The sequence below is a fragment of the Saccopteryx bilineata genome, chromosome 1 (assembly GCF_036850765.1).
Source record: "Saccopteryx bilineata isolate mSacBil1 chromosome 1, mSacBil1_pri_phased_curated, whole genome shotgun sequence".
NCBI classification, from domain to species: domain Eukaryota; kingdom Metazoa; phylum Chordata; class Mammalia; order Chiroptera; family Emballonuridae; genus Saccopteryx; species Saccopteryx bilineata.
The window spans coordinates 158,552,613-158,569,622 of record NC_089490.1 but is presented as its reverse complement, the minus strand read 5'-3'; the positions used below and the strand labels follow the sequence as shown (position 1 = coordinate 158,569,622).

The 17,010-nt window shown below is 45.1% G+C and overlaps 1 protein-coding gene across 1 annotated transcript in view; it reads right to left on the bottom strand.

The window, feature by feature from the left end:
- EPHX2 (epoxide hydrolase 2) overlaps positions 1-17,010 on the bottom strand; it is a 77,087-nt gene that overhangs the window by 26,323 nt on the left and 33,754 nt on the right. The window contains exons 7-12 of the mRNA XM_066278571.1: positions 13,950-14,045; positions 13,338-13,416; positions 10,269-10,303; positions 8,993-9,019; positions 7,958-8,043; positions 6,238-6,349 (exon numbers count right to left, since the gene is read on the bottom strand). Coding sequence (XP_066134668.1) covers positions 6,238-6,349; positions 7,958-8,043; positions 8,993-9,019; positions 10,269-10,303; positions 13,338-13,416; positions 13,950-14,045 — 435 coding nt within the window. The remainder of the gene's footprint in view (positions 1-6,237; positions 6,350-7,957; positions 8,044-8,992; positions 9,020-10,268; positions 10,304-13,337; positions 13,417-13,949; positions 14,046-17,010) is intronic.

Here is a 17,010-nt window from a genome sequence, read left to right as displayed (position 1 = left end):
TGGCTGTGCTAAATGCCACTGAACTATGCACTTAAAATGGTTCAAATGGTAAATTTTTGTTATGGATATTTTAAAAATTTAAAAATAATAAAGAAGAAGATTTTTTTTTTTTTTTTGGTATTTTTCTGAAGTTGGAAACGGGGAGGCAGTCAGACAGACTCCCGCATGTGCCTGACCGGGATCCACCCGGCACGCCCACCAGGGGGCAATGCTCTGCCCATCTGGGGCGTTGCTCTGTTGCATCCAGAGCCATTCTAGCGCCTGAGGCAGAGGCCATAGAGCCATCCTCAGCACCCAGGCCAACTTTGCTCCAATGGAGCCTTGGCTGCAGGAGGGGAAGAGAGAGACAGAGAGGAAGGAGAGGGGGAGGGGTAGAGAAGCAGATGGGCGCTTCTCCTGTGTGCCCTGGCCGGGAATCGAACCTGGGACTCCTGCATGCCAGGCTGACGCTCTACCACTGAGCCAACTGGCCAGGGCCAAAGAAGAAGAATTTTAATGAGTTAAATCTCATTGATACTCGAAATGAAGTTTGATCAAAACATAATATGAAGCTACTACTTCCATTTTTCTATTTCCTGTAATTACATTAATACAACTTTAAAAAAGCAATATTTCTCAAAGTGTAGTCTGGAAAAAGCGTAGGGAGCCCTGCGGTCCTTTTGGGGGACCCACGAGAGATCATTCCATGGTAATACTAACATGTCATGGCTCCTTTTCACTCGCACGCTCTCATAAGCACCCCTGTAATTTCCCAGAGGTTCCACCTGTGCCATCCACAGACTGAATGCAGAGGCAGCTAAGAGAACCAGCAGTTGCTATTCAGCCAGACATAAAAGGAATTTGAGAAAAGTAGAACAATGCTACTTATTCACTAAATTTTTTAAGGATAACAAAATTTTGTTTAAAAATAAAAATGTTGTTTACATTAATATGGACATGTTATTTTTAAAATGAATTATTATTTTAAATGTATAATTAGTAGGGTAAATAGCAACAGATAGAGATATAATCCACATTTACTAAAACTCTTCAAAGTCCTTAATACTTTTTAAGAGTGTAGGGGGAGCCTGGACCAGAAGGTCTGGGAATCACTGCAATCAAGGGTCCCTATATGAGCGAGACAGCCAAGGCCCCCGTGATCCACCCCAGCAATCCTTCACTGAACCAGCCCAGAGGTCTCTCGTGTACTGAGGAGGATGGGGCCATCAGCACACCACCGCCTGGAAAAGGGCTAGATTAGCCCCTCTCTTGGGGCTACAGTAATGGTTCTAGAGATGTGGTTCCAGGACCAGAGGAGTCAGCATCACCTACGAGTTTGTTGGAAATGTGAATCCTTTGGCCCCAACTAAACTCCTGTATCAGGACTCTGGGGCTGGGGTCTAGCAATCTGGGTTTTAACTAGCCCTGCATTCTGATGACGTGTGAGGATCACGGGACTGGAGAACAGAACACAAGCTGTCAACGCTGGGAGGACTTCCTCAAGCAGTTAATGAGCATGTCGTTCAAATGCAGGCTCTTGTTGGGTAGATCACAGGGATTTCCTGCAAGCTCCCAGGTGACGTCCGGGCTGCCGCTCCGCGCACCTCACCTGAAGCACCAGGCCCATCCCGTCCAGCAGCTCTTAGCCTTTACTGAGTTAGTAAGGTTCTGATGAAAGTTAGGGACTCTTTCCCTGGAAAAAGTTATGCAGACATTAATTTCTGTGGGTGATTTCAAGATGTTCCAGACTTTCCAAAATCACCTTAAGGATCACTGACAATTTTGTTAGAAACTCTCTCCCATCTCCCGTGATGTTTATCCGTGGTTACAGGAGTTCTGTATGCAACTTCAGCCCTTCGTCCCTCAGGCTGGAATGTCCTCTCTCATATCCACCCATCCAAATCTTACTCCTCTTTTCAGGTCCAGTGCAAATGCTCTCTTTTGGTAAAAATTAACTGTGTTTTCTTATGGGCTCCCGGAGTAGGCTGCGCCTCCATTTGTCCTTTATGCTGCCTCGTTCTCCAGGTATTCATTACTGCCTGTCCTCCCGGGGACTGCGTAAACCCTCAGAGGTTGTTACTCATCTCTAGATCCCTCCTGAAACTAGAGCATAATAGAAGCTGTACACCTCTGCTCACAAAAATAGAGGATCAGGGAACATGCAGATACTCCAGTACTTTCAGTCTTCTGTATAGTGCATTTTCATCAATGAAATACAAGTCGGGTTTGCATTTCATTGCATAATCAAACAACTTTCTTTGACTTGTCGTTTGTTTTTCTGATGTTCTTGTTTAATAAAAAAATGCTTCCTTTTTTAATTACTTCATATTCATTTTGAAATAGTCCCTAATTGTGTGTGTGTGTGTGTGTGTGTGTGTCAGAGACAGAGAGAGAGAGTCAGAGAGAGGGATAGATAGGGACAGACAGGCAGAAAGGGAGAGAGATGAGAAACATCAATTCTTTGTTGTGGCTTCTTAGTTGTTCATTGATTGATTTCTCATATGTGTCTTGAGGGGGGGGGCTACAACAGACCGAGTGACCCCTTGCTCGAGTCAGCAACCTTGGGCTCAAGCTGGTGAACCTTGCTCAAACCCGATGAGCCCACACTCAAGCTGGCGACCTCGGGGTCTCGAACCTGGGTCCTCCACATCCTAGTCTGATGCTCTATGCACTGCGCCATCACCTAGTCAGGCGAAATATTCCCTAATTTTTGTGATCAGTATATTTCTTAGATGAAATAATGAATATTAATTCTTCACAAATAACACCAGTCAAAACATTTCTGACACTTAAAAATATCTGTAATGCCCAATCCCTCACACACAGTACAAGGCATCTTTGTTTTACAGCAGATAGGAGTCTTCCTGTGAATATTCAATTCAAAAGGATTTAAAAGAGAAAAAGGAAACGAGATTGTAGAGAAAGCAGTGGGCACAAACCCCCATGCCCTCCCTCTCTCTTTGGATTCTCCACACGGGGCACCCAACAGTCGGGGCCTGAGTGTCGAGGGTCTGTTGAACCCTATGCACAGGGCATGGGGGCTGGTTGGGGAAGAAATCAGGAGGGTGAGAAGTGACTGAGATGAAGGAGGCATTCGAGGTGATGGAAGAGACCTGTGGGGCTGGGTCAGGGGTCAGGAACATTTTTGGCTGAGAGAGCCATGAACGCCACATATTTTAAAATGTAATTCCGTGAGAGCCATACAACAATCTGTGTATGTGTGCATTATCCAATAAAAATTTGGTGTTGTCCCGGAGGACAGGTGTGATTGGCTCCAGCCAACCACAACCATGAACATGAGTGGTAGGAAATGAATGAATGGATTGTAATACATGAGAATGTTTTATATTTTTAACATTTTTTTTTTGTATTTTTCTGAAGCTGGAAACGGGGAGAGACAGTCAGACAGACTCCCGCATGTGCCCAACCGGGATCCACCCAGCACGCCCACCAGGGGCGATGCTCTGCACATCTGGGGCATTGCTCTGTTGCAACCAGAGCCATTCTAGCGCCTGAGGCAGAGGCCAAGGAGCCATCCCCAGCGCCCGGGGCCATCTTTGCTCCAATGGAGCCTTGGCTGCGGGAGGGGAAGAGAGAGACAGAAAGGAAGGGGGGGGTGGAGAAGCAAATGGGCGCTTCTCCTATGTGCCCTGGCCGGGAATCGAACCCGGGTCCCCTGCACGCCAGGCCGACGCTCTACCGCTGAGCCAACCAGCCAGGGCTTTAACATTTTTTTAAATTAAATATTTGTTTGCGAGCCAGATGCAGCCATCAAAAGAGCCACATATGGCTCGTGAGCCATAGGTTCCTGACCCCTGGGCTGGGTCCTCTGGGAGGTGAGCTCTGGGCACACAGAGAACAGTGGGAGGGGGCTGGACTCGGTGTGAAGGTCAAACAGAACCAGAAGTTGAGAATGGGTTAGATCAGAGGTGAGAGGGACCCAGACACCAGTTTCCTAATTTAGTCTGGGACTGTGCCTTTCTCAATTCCCAAAGCCCACTGAGCCATCACTCAGGAACCGAGAACCACCACTTCATCTCTCTCCCCCTCACCAGACACTTCTCTGCTGTGAGCTGTGCCTGGCTGAAGCACACAGCTGGGAAGGGTGACAGCGGACACCTCATCTCAGACTGGGCTTCCGATTTCTAGTCAGCTGACGGAATTCTCTTGGAGCCACCTACGATGGGGTGGTGAACCTACTGTGCGTCTCCAGCACTGCTGGCATCGACCACAAAGTGGGGCCTACTTTCCAGGCTCTGCACAAGGGTACCCACCTCCTTCCAGCCCCACTCACCCAGATCTCACTCTAAACACGTCAGTTTCTCACAGTCCTCACCCTTCAGCCTCCCTGTCACCTTCCTGTTATCCTCCTGTTTCTTTCACAAGGGACACTGTCCTTTTTTTTGCCTAATTTACCCATCTGTTATGGGATGAATTCTGTCTCTTCGAAATTCCTGTGAAGTCCTAAACCCTAGTAGCTCAGGATGTAATGGTATTAGGAGATAAGATCTTTAAAGAGGTAATTAAAATGAAGCCTTTTGGGTAGACTCAAATCCACTATGACAGGTGTCCTTATAAGAAGAGAAAATCTGGACACACACACACACACACACACAGAGGATATACCACATGAGAACCCAATGAGAAGGGGGCTATCTGACTAATACACCATCTAATCATAGCCATCCTTCAAGATCAAGACTACTTCAAATGAATTAAAGGCATTTTGATTCAATTCAAGCCAAAGGAAGCTTGCTCTTCCCACACTTTGGGCTGTGGTTCGGAAGGGCCCTGACTTCAACGGAGGATGTGATGTGTCAAGCATCTTTTCATGATATCGATGGAGGCTTCTGGTGTCTTTTTGAAAGAGTCAGGTTATGGCTCAAATGAAAAACTTCCTCTTTCAAGGCTCCATCTTATCAATTAAAGTCGTTCTTAGAAAAAAGTTTCTTAGCCCTGGCCGGTTGGCTCAGTGGTAAAGCGTCGGCCTGGCGTGCAGGGGACCCGGGTTCGATTCCCGGCCAGGGCACATAGGAGAAGCGCCCATTTGCTTCTCCACCCCCCCCCTCCTTCCTCTCTGCCTCTCTCTTCCCCTCCCGCAGCCAAGGCTCCATTGGAGCAAAGATGGCCCGGGCGCTGGGGATGGCTCCTTGGCCTCTGCCCCAGGCGCTAGAGTGGCTCTGGTCGCGGCAGAGCGACGCCCCGGAGGGGCAGAGCATCGCCCCCTGGTGGGCAGAGCGTAGCCCCTGGTGGGTGTGCCGGGTGGATCCCGGTCAGGCACATGCGGGAGTCTGTCTGACTGTCTCTCCCCGTTTCCAGCTTCAGAAAAATACAAAAAAATAAAAAGAAAAAAGAAAAAGAAAAAGAAAAAAGTTTCTTGTCAAATTAAAACTGGGGTGGCTGTGACTCTCACTGGAAACAGGCCATCTTCGAGCATCGGAAGGGCAAGAGCCATGGGGGAGATGTGAGGACACACTCCTGTGCTCTCTGTTTATTAACCGACCCCCTCTTCTCTCTTTATAGTTTTAAGGAAACTTCTTTGATCCTTTCTGGAATTACTCAGGTGTAGCTGGACACTGGAGTCCAGTGTCCACAAATGGATGAGGTCAGCTGCAGGGTGGGGGGCAGGCCAGAGGATGCTGACTCACAATGGTGCTCTCAGGGAATCCCCGTGAAACAGGGCAGTCACACTCTATCACACATGTCACCCGAGCTCAAAGGGGCATCTTGGGATGTGTGACACATGGGGTGACACCTAGCAATGCCCTCGCCCACATCTCCCAAGCACAGTATGGACCAGTGCAGGGCTTTCAGCTCTGCTGCTCCCTGTAATCACAAACTTACTCCTCAAGAAGTCGTGATACCAGGTCCCTGGCAAGAGGCCGGAGCTGTCGCCAACAAGAGGTGGGTTCTACCACCCTCTCAGTCAGAGAACTAAGAGAGGACAGTTCCAAACTAGCACTCACTCCCCAATTCTACAGTTTTGAAGAATCAGGAGAAGCTGGTGGCCATTTCCCCCACTCCCGTTCCCCTTCCTATCCCAAGAACGCACATGCAGAAATGCGTCATCACCTGGGAAGGACCAGCTGAGCTCCAGAGTCAGTTTCACCTAAGCCCATTTTTAAAATCACTTCTGACCAATGCTACAGAAAATTAAAGGAGACAAAGATACATCAAGCCAATGGGGAAAAGTAGAAACAAAGGAGAAAGAAGAACAATACCTTGCTAGGATCATTGCTCTCAGTGCCCCAGACTTACCGGTTCTTGGAAATAGAGCTGGTAATCCCAAACAGGGTTGGCTTTGATTATCTCCATCAGGGGCACATTGGGGTTTGCCGGCATGAAGGGAGTGTTCAAACTTGCCACTGCCCTATCAAAAGAAGAGGCAGTGAGACATAGACCCCATAAGACAGTCTGTAAGAACAAGAAAGGGCCTTACATGTCAAACCAAAGCTCAAGTGGGAAAGTGATACACACAAGCTCTCACACTAGCAGTGTGTGTGAGAAAGGGATTAGCACTCAGATTTCTTGACTTCCGGCTCACTGTTTCCCCCTACCCCATTAAACTGCCATATTACTCACTTGCCTTAGATGAAGACAGAGACCACACACACACACACACACTATATCCATATATTAACCTTAATCAGAATACGTGGGCATCACAAATTCTGCCTAGTTTTTATTAGCATTCATTTTTTCCCTCCCCCCACTCACTGTGTCTTTTCTGTGTTGAGTTTAATTCCATGTTATATACTAGGGGAGAGAAAATATAAAATCCATACTCAAGGAGCTTTTTATAATTTAATAATAAAGGCTGGACAAATAACACCATGACTTTATTGTGAAATAGACTGTGATAGAAGCCATAAGAATAGCACAGAATACCAGGGGCATTCAGGGGGATAAAAGCATTCTGGATTTGGGCATTATGGAAGACCTGACAGAAATCTGAGCTTGGCATCTAATCCAGGAGGTGGAGTAACATTTTGGTGAATCCAATTATTAAGAACTGAGCTTTTATTTTATCTTTGAATGAGAGAGAGGACAGAGAGAGAAGCTAAAGAGGTCAGGAAAAAACAATAGTGTGGAACACATTATAATAATATTTTATAAAATGTTTGATTCTTCTTAGTCTTTGATACCATTCTACCATTTGAGGTGGGGCTGCACTGAACCAACATCTCCAATGTTTCCATTCTTAGAAACTTAGCCGCATAAAGAGTAACTGGCTTGGATAGGGAAGTACAGATGGCTGATAAAGATAATGGTTATTTAATTTGCTAAGATCCCAGGCTGAAACGGAAGGTCAGACAAGTTTTCATTCTGGTTGCCAGCTCCAATGGAGTGTGGCTGCAGAAGAACACCTGACTCTCCATGTTCAACACTCATCACCGGAAAGCTCCTGCCGGTGCCCAGAAATGCCATTCTAAGAGTAATCATGAATGACGTAAGGATGGTCACTAAAGACCATTCCAACAGGACATCTGCACAGCATCCTGCCGGTTGTATAGTCAGGTAGGAATTACCATTACCACTTTGTGCTTGACGAAACCAAGGTCTAATGAGTGGAGTGATTTGTCACACAGCCAGTTCAGGGAAAACTGGAAGCCACATTTTCTCACTCCCTAACCAGGACGAAAATCTCTCCTGGTGCTTAATTCTATCATTTTAACAGCCTGCTGCCTGCCTTCTCCACTCCCTCCGAAGTCTACCAGCATTTTCCTGCATGTCCACTGAATACTCTGTCCCTGAAGTTTTTGTCCTACTACTGCCAGTAACTGGGACAGGCCCCACTTCCTAAGACATTAAGCCCTCCTTGATAATGTGTCAGTGGGCACTAAGGAGCTAAGGTGGTATCTTTCCAGGTAACTTATTTGTTTTCAGAAGTTTTCTGGGGTTCAAGACCCAAAGAAGGGTTCTAATAGGAGTTCAGTCTCAGTTGTACCCAAATCCTTATCGCTTGCTGCCTAATTACCTCACTCTCTCAGGGTAGAAGAGAGCCATGTTCCACACCAGCATGCCTCCCCAGTCGTGGCCAATGAACACCGCTTGAGGGATGCCCTAGCAAAGGATAAAGATGGGAGATGAATGTAGGCAGGTTTCTGGGGTGAGGTGCTGAGAGCCTAGTGCCTTGTGCTCTCCATAGGCCCAACCTTCATTCACTTTCTAGAGACTCCACTGACCACGCAGTATAAGGTCATTATAGCAACAGGACTGGGGTGACCACACTGAGCTATGTTCTCTTAGATGTCCCCGGAATACTCAAAAGTTTCATTGCCAACTCTATGGGACTGAGTGTCTGCACAAGTCAGGAACCATGGCATTTTTTGCCTCATTTACTCGTGCCTGGCACTGTGCTTAGCTGTTGTACTGAAACTCCTTCTATCAGATTCTCCCCTTGACTCTCACATCCACTTAACAAGTGGTAAGTCCACTGCTTTGAGGCGCTCCCTTGGCTACCCCTCCACTGACAGCGTCTTCCCTCTGCACCGGGTCCTAACTGAGGGTGGGGGCGAGGTGTCACTGCGTTGTAACCACAGGAATAGTACATGGGCTCTGCAAAAGCACGTTCACAACATCACCGCTGTTGCTTGGTTTTGAGTTGGACGTTCCAAATAATGTCAAATGAAGGCATTCAATTTTAGGTGTTTTAAAAACTTTTTGAAATGTACGTTTCAAATAGTTGTAAAATATTAGCCTATACGATAGTTTCCCAAACTTCTTGACTGAAGCCAACAGAAGGTATTGTATTCCCTGGAAGATGCTCTTCATGAAACAAAAACAAAACAAGCTCACCTCTACCCTGTCCTCCAAACTCTGCCATCTCTGTCTTTGTAGTTCCTTCTGGTCAACCATCCTGCCTCCCATTGTCCCAAAGTGTGCCTTTCCCTGTCCTTGCTGCTGCCTGGAGGCTCCAACAGCTGACACCTTGAAAGCCTTACCTCTTGTCTTTAATTGCCCGGACCCAAACAGAATTCTCCAAAGAGATCGGTTCCAAATTATTACTTACCAACTTATCCAGGAATGTTACCATGTCCTAAGAAAGAAAACACACATAAAAAATCAGAAATTGTATCCAACATTAGAACTACTGTGTCTACCTTTGTTATGGACTAAATTTTGTCTCCCTAAAATTCATAAGTTGAAACTCTAACCTTCAGTACCTCCAAATGTGACTATATTTGAAGATAGGGTCATTAAAGAGGTGATCAAGTTAAAATGAGGCCATCAAGGTGGACCCTAATCCAATATGACTGGTGTCCTTACGAGAAGAGATTTGGATACAGACACATACAAAGGAAAAACCACGTGAAGATGTGGGGAGAAGGCTGTCTTTAAGCTTTGTCTAGAAGCCTCAGATAAAACCATGATGATACCTTGATCTCAGGTTTCTATCCTCCAGAGTAGCAAGAGAATAAATTTCTGTTGCCTTAGCCATTCAGGATGGTACTTTGTTATGGCAGCCCAAGAAGACTGACACAGCGCTTGATCATTTCACCAGCTTTTCAGTTACCTTCCTTCCCTTTCCAGCACCCTCTCAGAGTGGAAGAGGCAAAGACTTGGAAACTGAGAAGAAAAAAGAACCCTAACTGGAAACCAAGCTTTTGCCTACACTCCCCTTATGAGATGCAAAGGCTGCGTATGGGGCTGAATTTGGGGTGGGGTGGGGGGAAGCTCCAGATAGAGCTGTGACTGAGATAGTAGCTTTTTGTAATTTTAGTGTAATTAGTAAGTTTTCTGTTTCTTCCCCTTGGCCCCTCCAGCCTTTGCTTTTGTTCTTAGGAGGTTTGGGTCACGGGCTATCCTCACCATTGCCCCATCCTCCCCGTGCAAGCTCTGACATAAGGGCCACCCCCCCGATGGTGCTTATGCCTATCTTAGAATAAGAATGCCATTATAGTCACCAATCCATACACAAAGCCTTGAGTCTGGCCACCAGCAACTCTACCAAAAGATAGTAATTTTTTTAAATTCCCAGGATGGAAAGACAATATGGTGGAGTGGCTCAGAGCAGAGATGTGGAAGCTATTGTAGGGTTCAGACCTGGCTCTACTAGCTGTTGAGCTCAGGCAATTACTTTACTTCCCCATGACTCTGGTTGCCTCTTGCACCAAATGTTGCCTATCATTTGAAATGTCATCTCAACTTCCAGTAAGAATTTATACCTAAATGCTGTAAAATGATGCTTTCCTAGGCTTTAAATGAACACCCACACTTTTGTCTTATATCAGTAAAATACCAAGATGGAAAAGATGTAACAGATGTTACCCAAGGAGTCTTCTTACCTTACATAACACTTCAGAGGAATATTCTTCTATTTCTGCAATTAAAAATAAAATGTATTTAGTGTCAGCCTGGCGTGCGGAAGTCCCAGGTTCGATTCCCGGCCAGGGCACACAGGAGAAGTGCCCATCTACCTCTCCACCCCTCCTCCTCTCCTTCCTCTCTGTCTCTCTCTTCCCCTCCCACAGCCAAGGCTTCATTGGAGCAAAGGTGGCCCGGGCGCTGGGGATGGCTCCATGGCCTCTGCCTCAGGCGCTAGAATGGCTCTGGATGCAACAGAGCAATGCCCCAGATGGGCAGAGCATTGCCCCCTGGTGGGCAGAGCGTCGCCCCCTGGTGGGCGTGCCGGGTGGATCCCGGTCGGGCGCATGTGGGAGTCTGTCTGACTGCCTCCCCGTTTCCAGCTTCAGAAAAATACAAAACTAAATAAATAAAAAAATAAAATAAAATAAAATAAAATGTATTTAATTTGCATGATTAAAAATTATCAGCAAACTAAAAGAAGTCTTTTGTCAAAAAAAAAACTTATTAAACTCTTGGATTGATGTAGTCCACTTGTTTTTGCTGCCTGTGCTTTCGGTGTCATGTCTGTGAAATCATTACCAAGAACAATGTCATGAATCTTTCCCCTATATTTTCTTCTAGGAGTTACAGTTTCAAGTCTTACATTTAAGTCTTTGATCTGTTTTGAGTTGATTTTTTTTTGTAAGATAAAGGTTCAATTTCATTCTTTTGTATGTGTGTATCCAGCTTTCCCAACACTGAGACTATCCTTTCCCTATTGTGTGTTTTTGGCACCCTTGTTGAATATCAGTTGACTTATGTGCAGATATATTTCTGGGCTCTATATTCTGTTTCACTGGTCAGTATATCTGTCTTTATGCCAGTACCATAGTTATGATTAATGTAGCTTTGTAATATATTTTGAAACCAGGATGTATGAGTCCTCCAGCTTTGTTCTTTCTCAAAATTAATTTGACTATTGGTCTTTTGTGGATCCATATGCATTGTAGAATTGTGTTTCCCTTTTCTGTAAAAAAAAAAAAAAAGCTACTGGGATTCTGATAGAGATTGCATTGAATCTGTAGATCGTTTTGAGTAGTATGAATATTTTAACAATAATAGCAATTCCAGAAAGAAAAAAGGGGGAGGGGGACCTGAAGAAAAATTCAAGAAAATTTTCCAAGAATGGAAAGATAAATGTATCCAGTAAAGTAGATGAAAAAAGATGTATATAACAGCACAATTCATAAAATTTTAGAATATAATAGATGAAAAAGAGATTCTAAAGTGTCAAGGGCAAAGAAGCAAAAAAAAATGGTCATATAGAAAGGCTTATGGATGAGAATGCATGGGATGTCTCAGAAGCAATGAGGGAAACTAGAAAACAATGGGACAAGGGCTTTACAATTTTAGGGAAAAAACTGTTACTTAAAACTTATTAACAAATGATGTGAAATGTATACACAAATGATCTGAACTGGATGTGTATGTATTCAAAATCATTATGCTTGGCTTTAGAATTCATATTATACAAAATCTCCAACAATAGGTAATACGTAAATTATGAGGATGTTTTTAATAAAAAGAGTTATAATCAGAGTATGACTATAAGTCCCAGTTTCAGTTTATGTCCACTATTATTAATGATGTCTGTTTTGACTTTTAATAGTGTTCTAGTTAGAATGATAAATTATATTACTAAGTTATGCCTCATGGATTCAGGGAAGATTGCGCTATAGATGACTAAAAACAGACATTTTAATAAAAATTTTAAAACCTTAGATGCCTTTCCTGGATGTGTGGGTTGAAGGCTGTCCTTTTGTCTAAAATGTTTCTGCAACATTCAGCATTGTAAGCAGCTGTTGAAACAACACTGTAACATTTAGGGACTAATTATAGCGGCACTCCCCTGCTTTGACAAGCTGAGAGGCCTGGCTGGTAGCCACCTGAGTGACCAAGAAAGAACCTCAGTCTATGTAAGCTGGCTTTAAACTCAACACAACAGGCTTGCTGTGAATGACTATAGGGGAAGCAACTCTGAAAAGGGGTGCTGAGCAGCTGGGCTGGCTCACTGAGCACCGGAGTTGGTTCGCTAAGCCAACACTGCCAACAACGTCGCTGACACTGGGAGGACCAGGAGTTCTGCTGCACACCGGGCGGCTGCTTCACGTTTCTGACTCCATACCTGAGATTCTAAAGTTTTGGAATGAGGACCCTTCTGAAACTGATCAAAATAAAAAATGCTCATAAATCCACATGTGTTCTCAGAGGTGCACAGGCCCCCTGATACCCATCCTTAGAAAGACTCCCACTGGGATCCATAGATGCTGGGTAAAGAATCTGCCCTATAAACTACCATATAATCTAGCAACTTGACTTCTGGGTATATATAACCCAAAGAACTGAAAAGAGAGACTCAAACTGATATTCATGTTGCTAGTAGCATTAGTCAAAATACTCAACAGGTGCTGGTAACCCAAGTGTCCATTGATGGATGATCAGATAAACAAATATGGTATATCCATTCAATGGAATATTACTTAGTCTTTAAAAAGAAGGCAATAATGGTGCAACATGAATGAACTTTGAAGACATTATGCTAAGTGAAATAAGCCAGTCACAAAAGGATAAATACTGTTTGATCCACTTATGTGAGGTCCCTAGTGTAGTCAAATTCATGGAGACAGAAAGCAGAAAGGTGGTTGCAAGGGGCTGGGGAAGGAGGAATGAAAAGTTATTGCTTACTGGGTACAGAGTTTCAGTTCTGCAGGTTGAAAAATATTCTGAGCTGAATCGTACATCCTACACTCTACATCCCCACCAATCATCAGGAGACATCCTCAGGGCACAGTCCATTCATTGGACTTCCTGTATTCATTCCGAGTATAAGCAGACATCTGAGACCCAAACTGTGCAGACAGAGGACATTGCAGGAAAGTGGAGGTGCAATGTCAGACCCCCTTGAAGAACTGCTTGCTCTGACCTGGCTCCAGGGGAAGACAGTGCAGTGGGAGAGCTCAATCAGAAGGCATGACCAACAGAGGACAGCTATAAGCCAGCTAACCCACCAGGAGGAGTGGACGAGTCTCCATAGCCTTTCATATCCAAAGCTAGTACCCGGAAGCCCGCCTGGGCCAGAGCTGGGATCTAGAAAACAAACAATTCAGGTACACTCCAATGTGGTCTTATAAATGTTTGGCTGACACTCCCTCTTTGCTTCCTCTATCCCCCATTTTTATAAATGGCTCAATCCTAAGTACCACATGACATGACCTGGTATCTTCCCCATGGGGCTGGAACGAGCCCACCTGGATAGGACAACCATGGATAGTGGTAGGGTTTGTGCACTGCATCTAATGCCGCATCTAAAAAAGCACCTTTCCCAACAAAGACCTTGCAGATTTCTATAATCGTTACAAAGACTTCCAGCAAGTGGCAGAGTGTCTTAAAGAAGTCTGCTTTTCTTTTTTTTTAATGTGCAAAGGTGGCACATGGGCTAGCACAGCTCTAAGGCCTAGAGTAATCTCCAGCCCCAACATTTACGAGGTATCATGGCCATACTTTGGAGACGATGGTCCACTAAAGTTTCCGCTTCTCGGTGACATTCAGGCTGGGGCACATCACCTAGACTTTCTCCTTCCTCACCCGGACTGGGGCGTACCTCCATCAGTTTTCCTTACCTGGTACCTCCAAGAGAACCAGCTCTCAGGAAATCCATGGCAGAGGCACACGGCCGGGCCGGATCCCAGCTCCACAAAATGCAGACGCACCCCCGGCTGTAGAAGAGAGAGGTGAGCAGAGCGTGGCCACGCGCCAGGCTGGGCGGAGCCAGGCCCCCTCTGCAGACTGTCCGGGCTATTTTAGTGTAATTTTCAGATCCTTTATGACCCAGATTTTTCAGCCTAAGACCCCAATGCTAGAAGATGTCTGAAAAGAGACAGCTGGCTAAACTGTTCAATAAGAACAAGTGGCTTTCACTATAATTTGTATAAGAAACTTGAAAAGATTATAATGTTGGGGGAAAACAAAAACAAATAACTTTACCTCCGCCTTAAAGGACCCTTAGTTTCTGGTAGGATCTGTCATATTTTCAATATTTAAAACTTGGGAGTGGTGTTGTTCAGAACATAATATTCATGTTAACATGCAGAATACCATGATTAAAAACTGGCTATCTCTTGAATTTAAAATTTTTCAAGTTTACTACACTTCTAGTACTTTCCGGGCTAACGGGTATAGCAGAGGCTAGTAGGGTTCAGTATCTGTGTTCCTCTCCCTGATACATGGTGGCATTTACCAGATCCCCCCCCCCCCCCCGACTTCTTTGCAGTGGGCGTGGCCAGTGACCGAGTCCTGGCCAATGGCATATGAGCAGAAGAAACGCATGCAGCATCTGGGCATCGCGGCTTGGTCCTCCCTCTCTTTTCCTGATTGCACCTGAATGGATTGGGCCTTGAGGAAGGTGGAACCAGTAGAAGGAAGGAGACTGTCTGCTTTAATGACTACGTGGATAGAGCCCACTTCTCACCCACTGTACTGTGTTGTACAAGAAACAGACTTGGCATTGAACCAGTGAAAACGGGGGTTATTTGTGACAGCCCTAAGCCTCCTCTGACTATTATGGTGGGGGCTAAGCAAACCAACAAAGCAATATGTAGTCAAAATATAGTCTATTCCCCAAACATACATATATCCAGCTTTCTAATGAAAATGAATGAGAAAAATAAGCTTCACATTATAGAAATTAACATGGACAATTCTGATTAGCTGCATCTCAGACCTCTCCAAGCTGGTGTCCCAGACTAGAAGTTTGGATCATGATTCCCAACAAGCCATTTTGCCCAAGAAAACATTAGGTTGACCTTTCATGAACCCTTTCATGGGCTACAATCTTTTTATCAGAATATGTTCCACAGTCTTCCCCTTAGCACTTGGTAAAGGGAGGGAATTTAACTTTTAATTCCATACTCCTTATATTGAAAAAATGTTACAGTGCTGATGTCCAATCAGATGATCCTTATTGCCTCTGTTCTAAATGGACCCTAACTAAGGCTCATCCTGCTGCTTCATATTTGACTCAGGTGAGTAGCTCAGCAAATGCCTGTGCTTTCCCATCCTTTAAATGATATGTTAATAAAATTGCCATTAAGGCCAAAAAATGGAAAAGATCCCTTACACCCTGTTTGGGTTGCCTGAGCATCCAGTGGAGATGAATACAACAGCACGTCCCAAGCCTGGGCTCAACTGGGGTTCCCCAGGGGTCACTGCCCCAGCTCCTGAATTTGAGGTGGATGTGGGGGGTGGTGGTAAAGCAGTTCTGACCACCCTCCTTCAAGATCAAATGAGGAAGCTATTGAAACTGTCTGGATATGCAGGCATCAAGAGGATGACAAGAACAATCCTGCCCATGGGTTACAGCCCAGACGTCAGCCCCAGGCAGAGCTCCTCACTCTTCATCAGTATAGAGATGAGGTCTGAAGGGACCTTATGAAATGCTCACCCCCTTTAGGACTACCCATGGTTATAGGAGGGGCTGCACTTACGCTGACCCATAGCTTCCAGTTCCACTGTTTTACGCTCCAGTGCCCACTCATTCTTTGATGCCCACTTTACGTCAGCTGAGCCCCACCACCGGCACTGACTGTTGCTGCCTGCATTCTCACCCTCAGAGCCTGTTCAGAGTGCTCGGGGGCACTGCTCTCTGACATGGATCTCATCCTTTGATGTAACCACAAGGGCTTTGAATGTTTCTCAGAAGACCATAAAATTCCTCAGATCTTAAAAGACCTTCCATTCATCTCCATATTTCTCTCTGTGCCCAGCTAAGAACAAATGCTCAATAGGTATCTGCAGGGTTATCTTCCAGGGCAGCAGGTCTCCCCAGGGTCTCCAGACCTCACAGGTCAGGCCAGCTCTCCTCTTCGTCGGCTACTGTTTACGGAGCATGGAACTGTCAGCTACTAAGTCTGTGTGGTCTACATGCCGTATTTCAATGAATTCTTATAAGGACACTGAAGGAAGTATAATTGACCTTTGCACCACACAGATCTGAAATGTGCATATAAGCGAAGTACAAACCTGTACAGTTCAAGGGTCAGCTTTTTCCATCTGCAACTAGGAATCTGTAGATGCAAAGGGCCAGCTGTAGTCAAGTTTTGGCGGGGTCAAAGTTATAAAGGGGGGTCCTCAGGTTACGACAGTCTTGATATACGACGCTCACTCCCATAAAATCATAAAAAAATTGAGACGTGAGTGTTTTGTCTTACGCTGTTAGCATCATACTTACGGACTACGTGAGCAAGCTGGTTTGGTTGAGCGTGGCGGAAGGATATGCAGTAACGTGGCATATGAGTGTGAGGGAGTTGGCGTCCCCCAGTACGCTTACCTACGCCATTGTGGGCTATTAAAAGCTCAAGTGTTTCATGTGTGTTAGGCTAGGGTGTGTTTCGACTTACACCCAAAATCAGGTTATGTCACTGTCATAGGAACAGAACTGTGTCGTAACCCGAGGATCCCCTGTATGTGGATTTTCTACTATGCAAGGATTGGTGCCCCAACATTAGTGTTGTTCAAGAGTCAACTATATTGTCATCATCTTGTTATAAAGCTGTCAATACTGGGATTCAGAATGAAAAGAAATGTATGTAAATTGGCAAATTTAGTAAGTGACAGAGCTAGGATTCAGACTGATTTTATCTGATTCTATCTGTCTTCAAAGTGACTATTGGGCTTTGCCTTGCT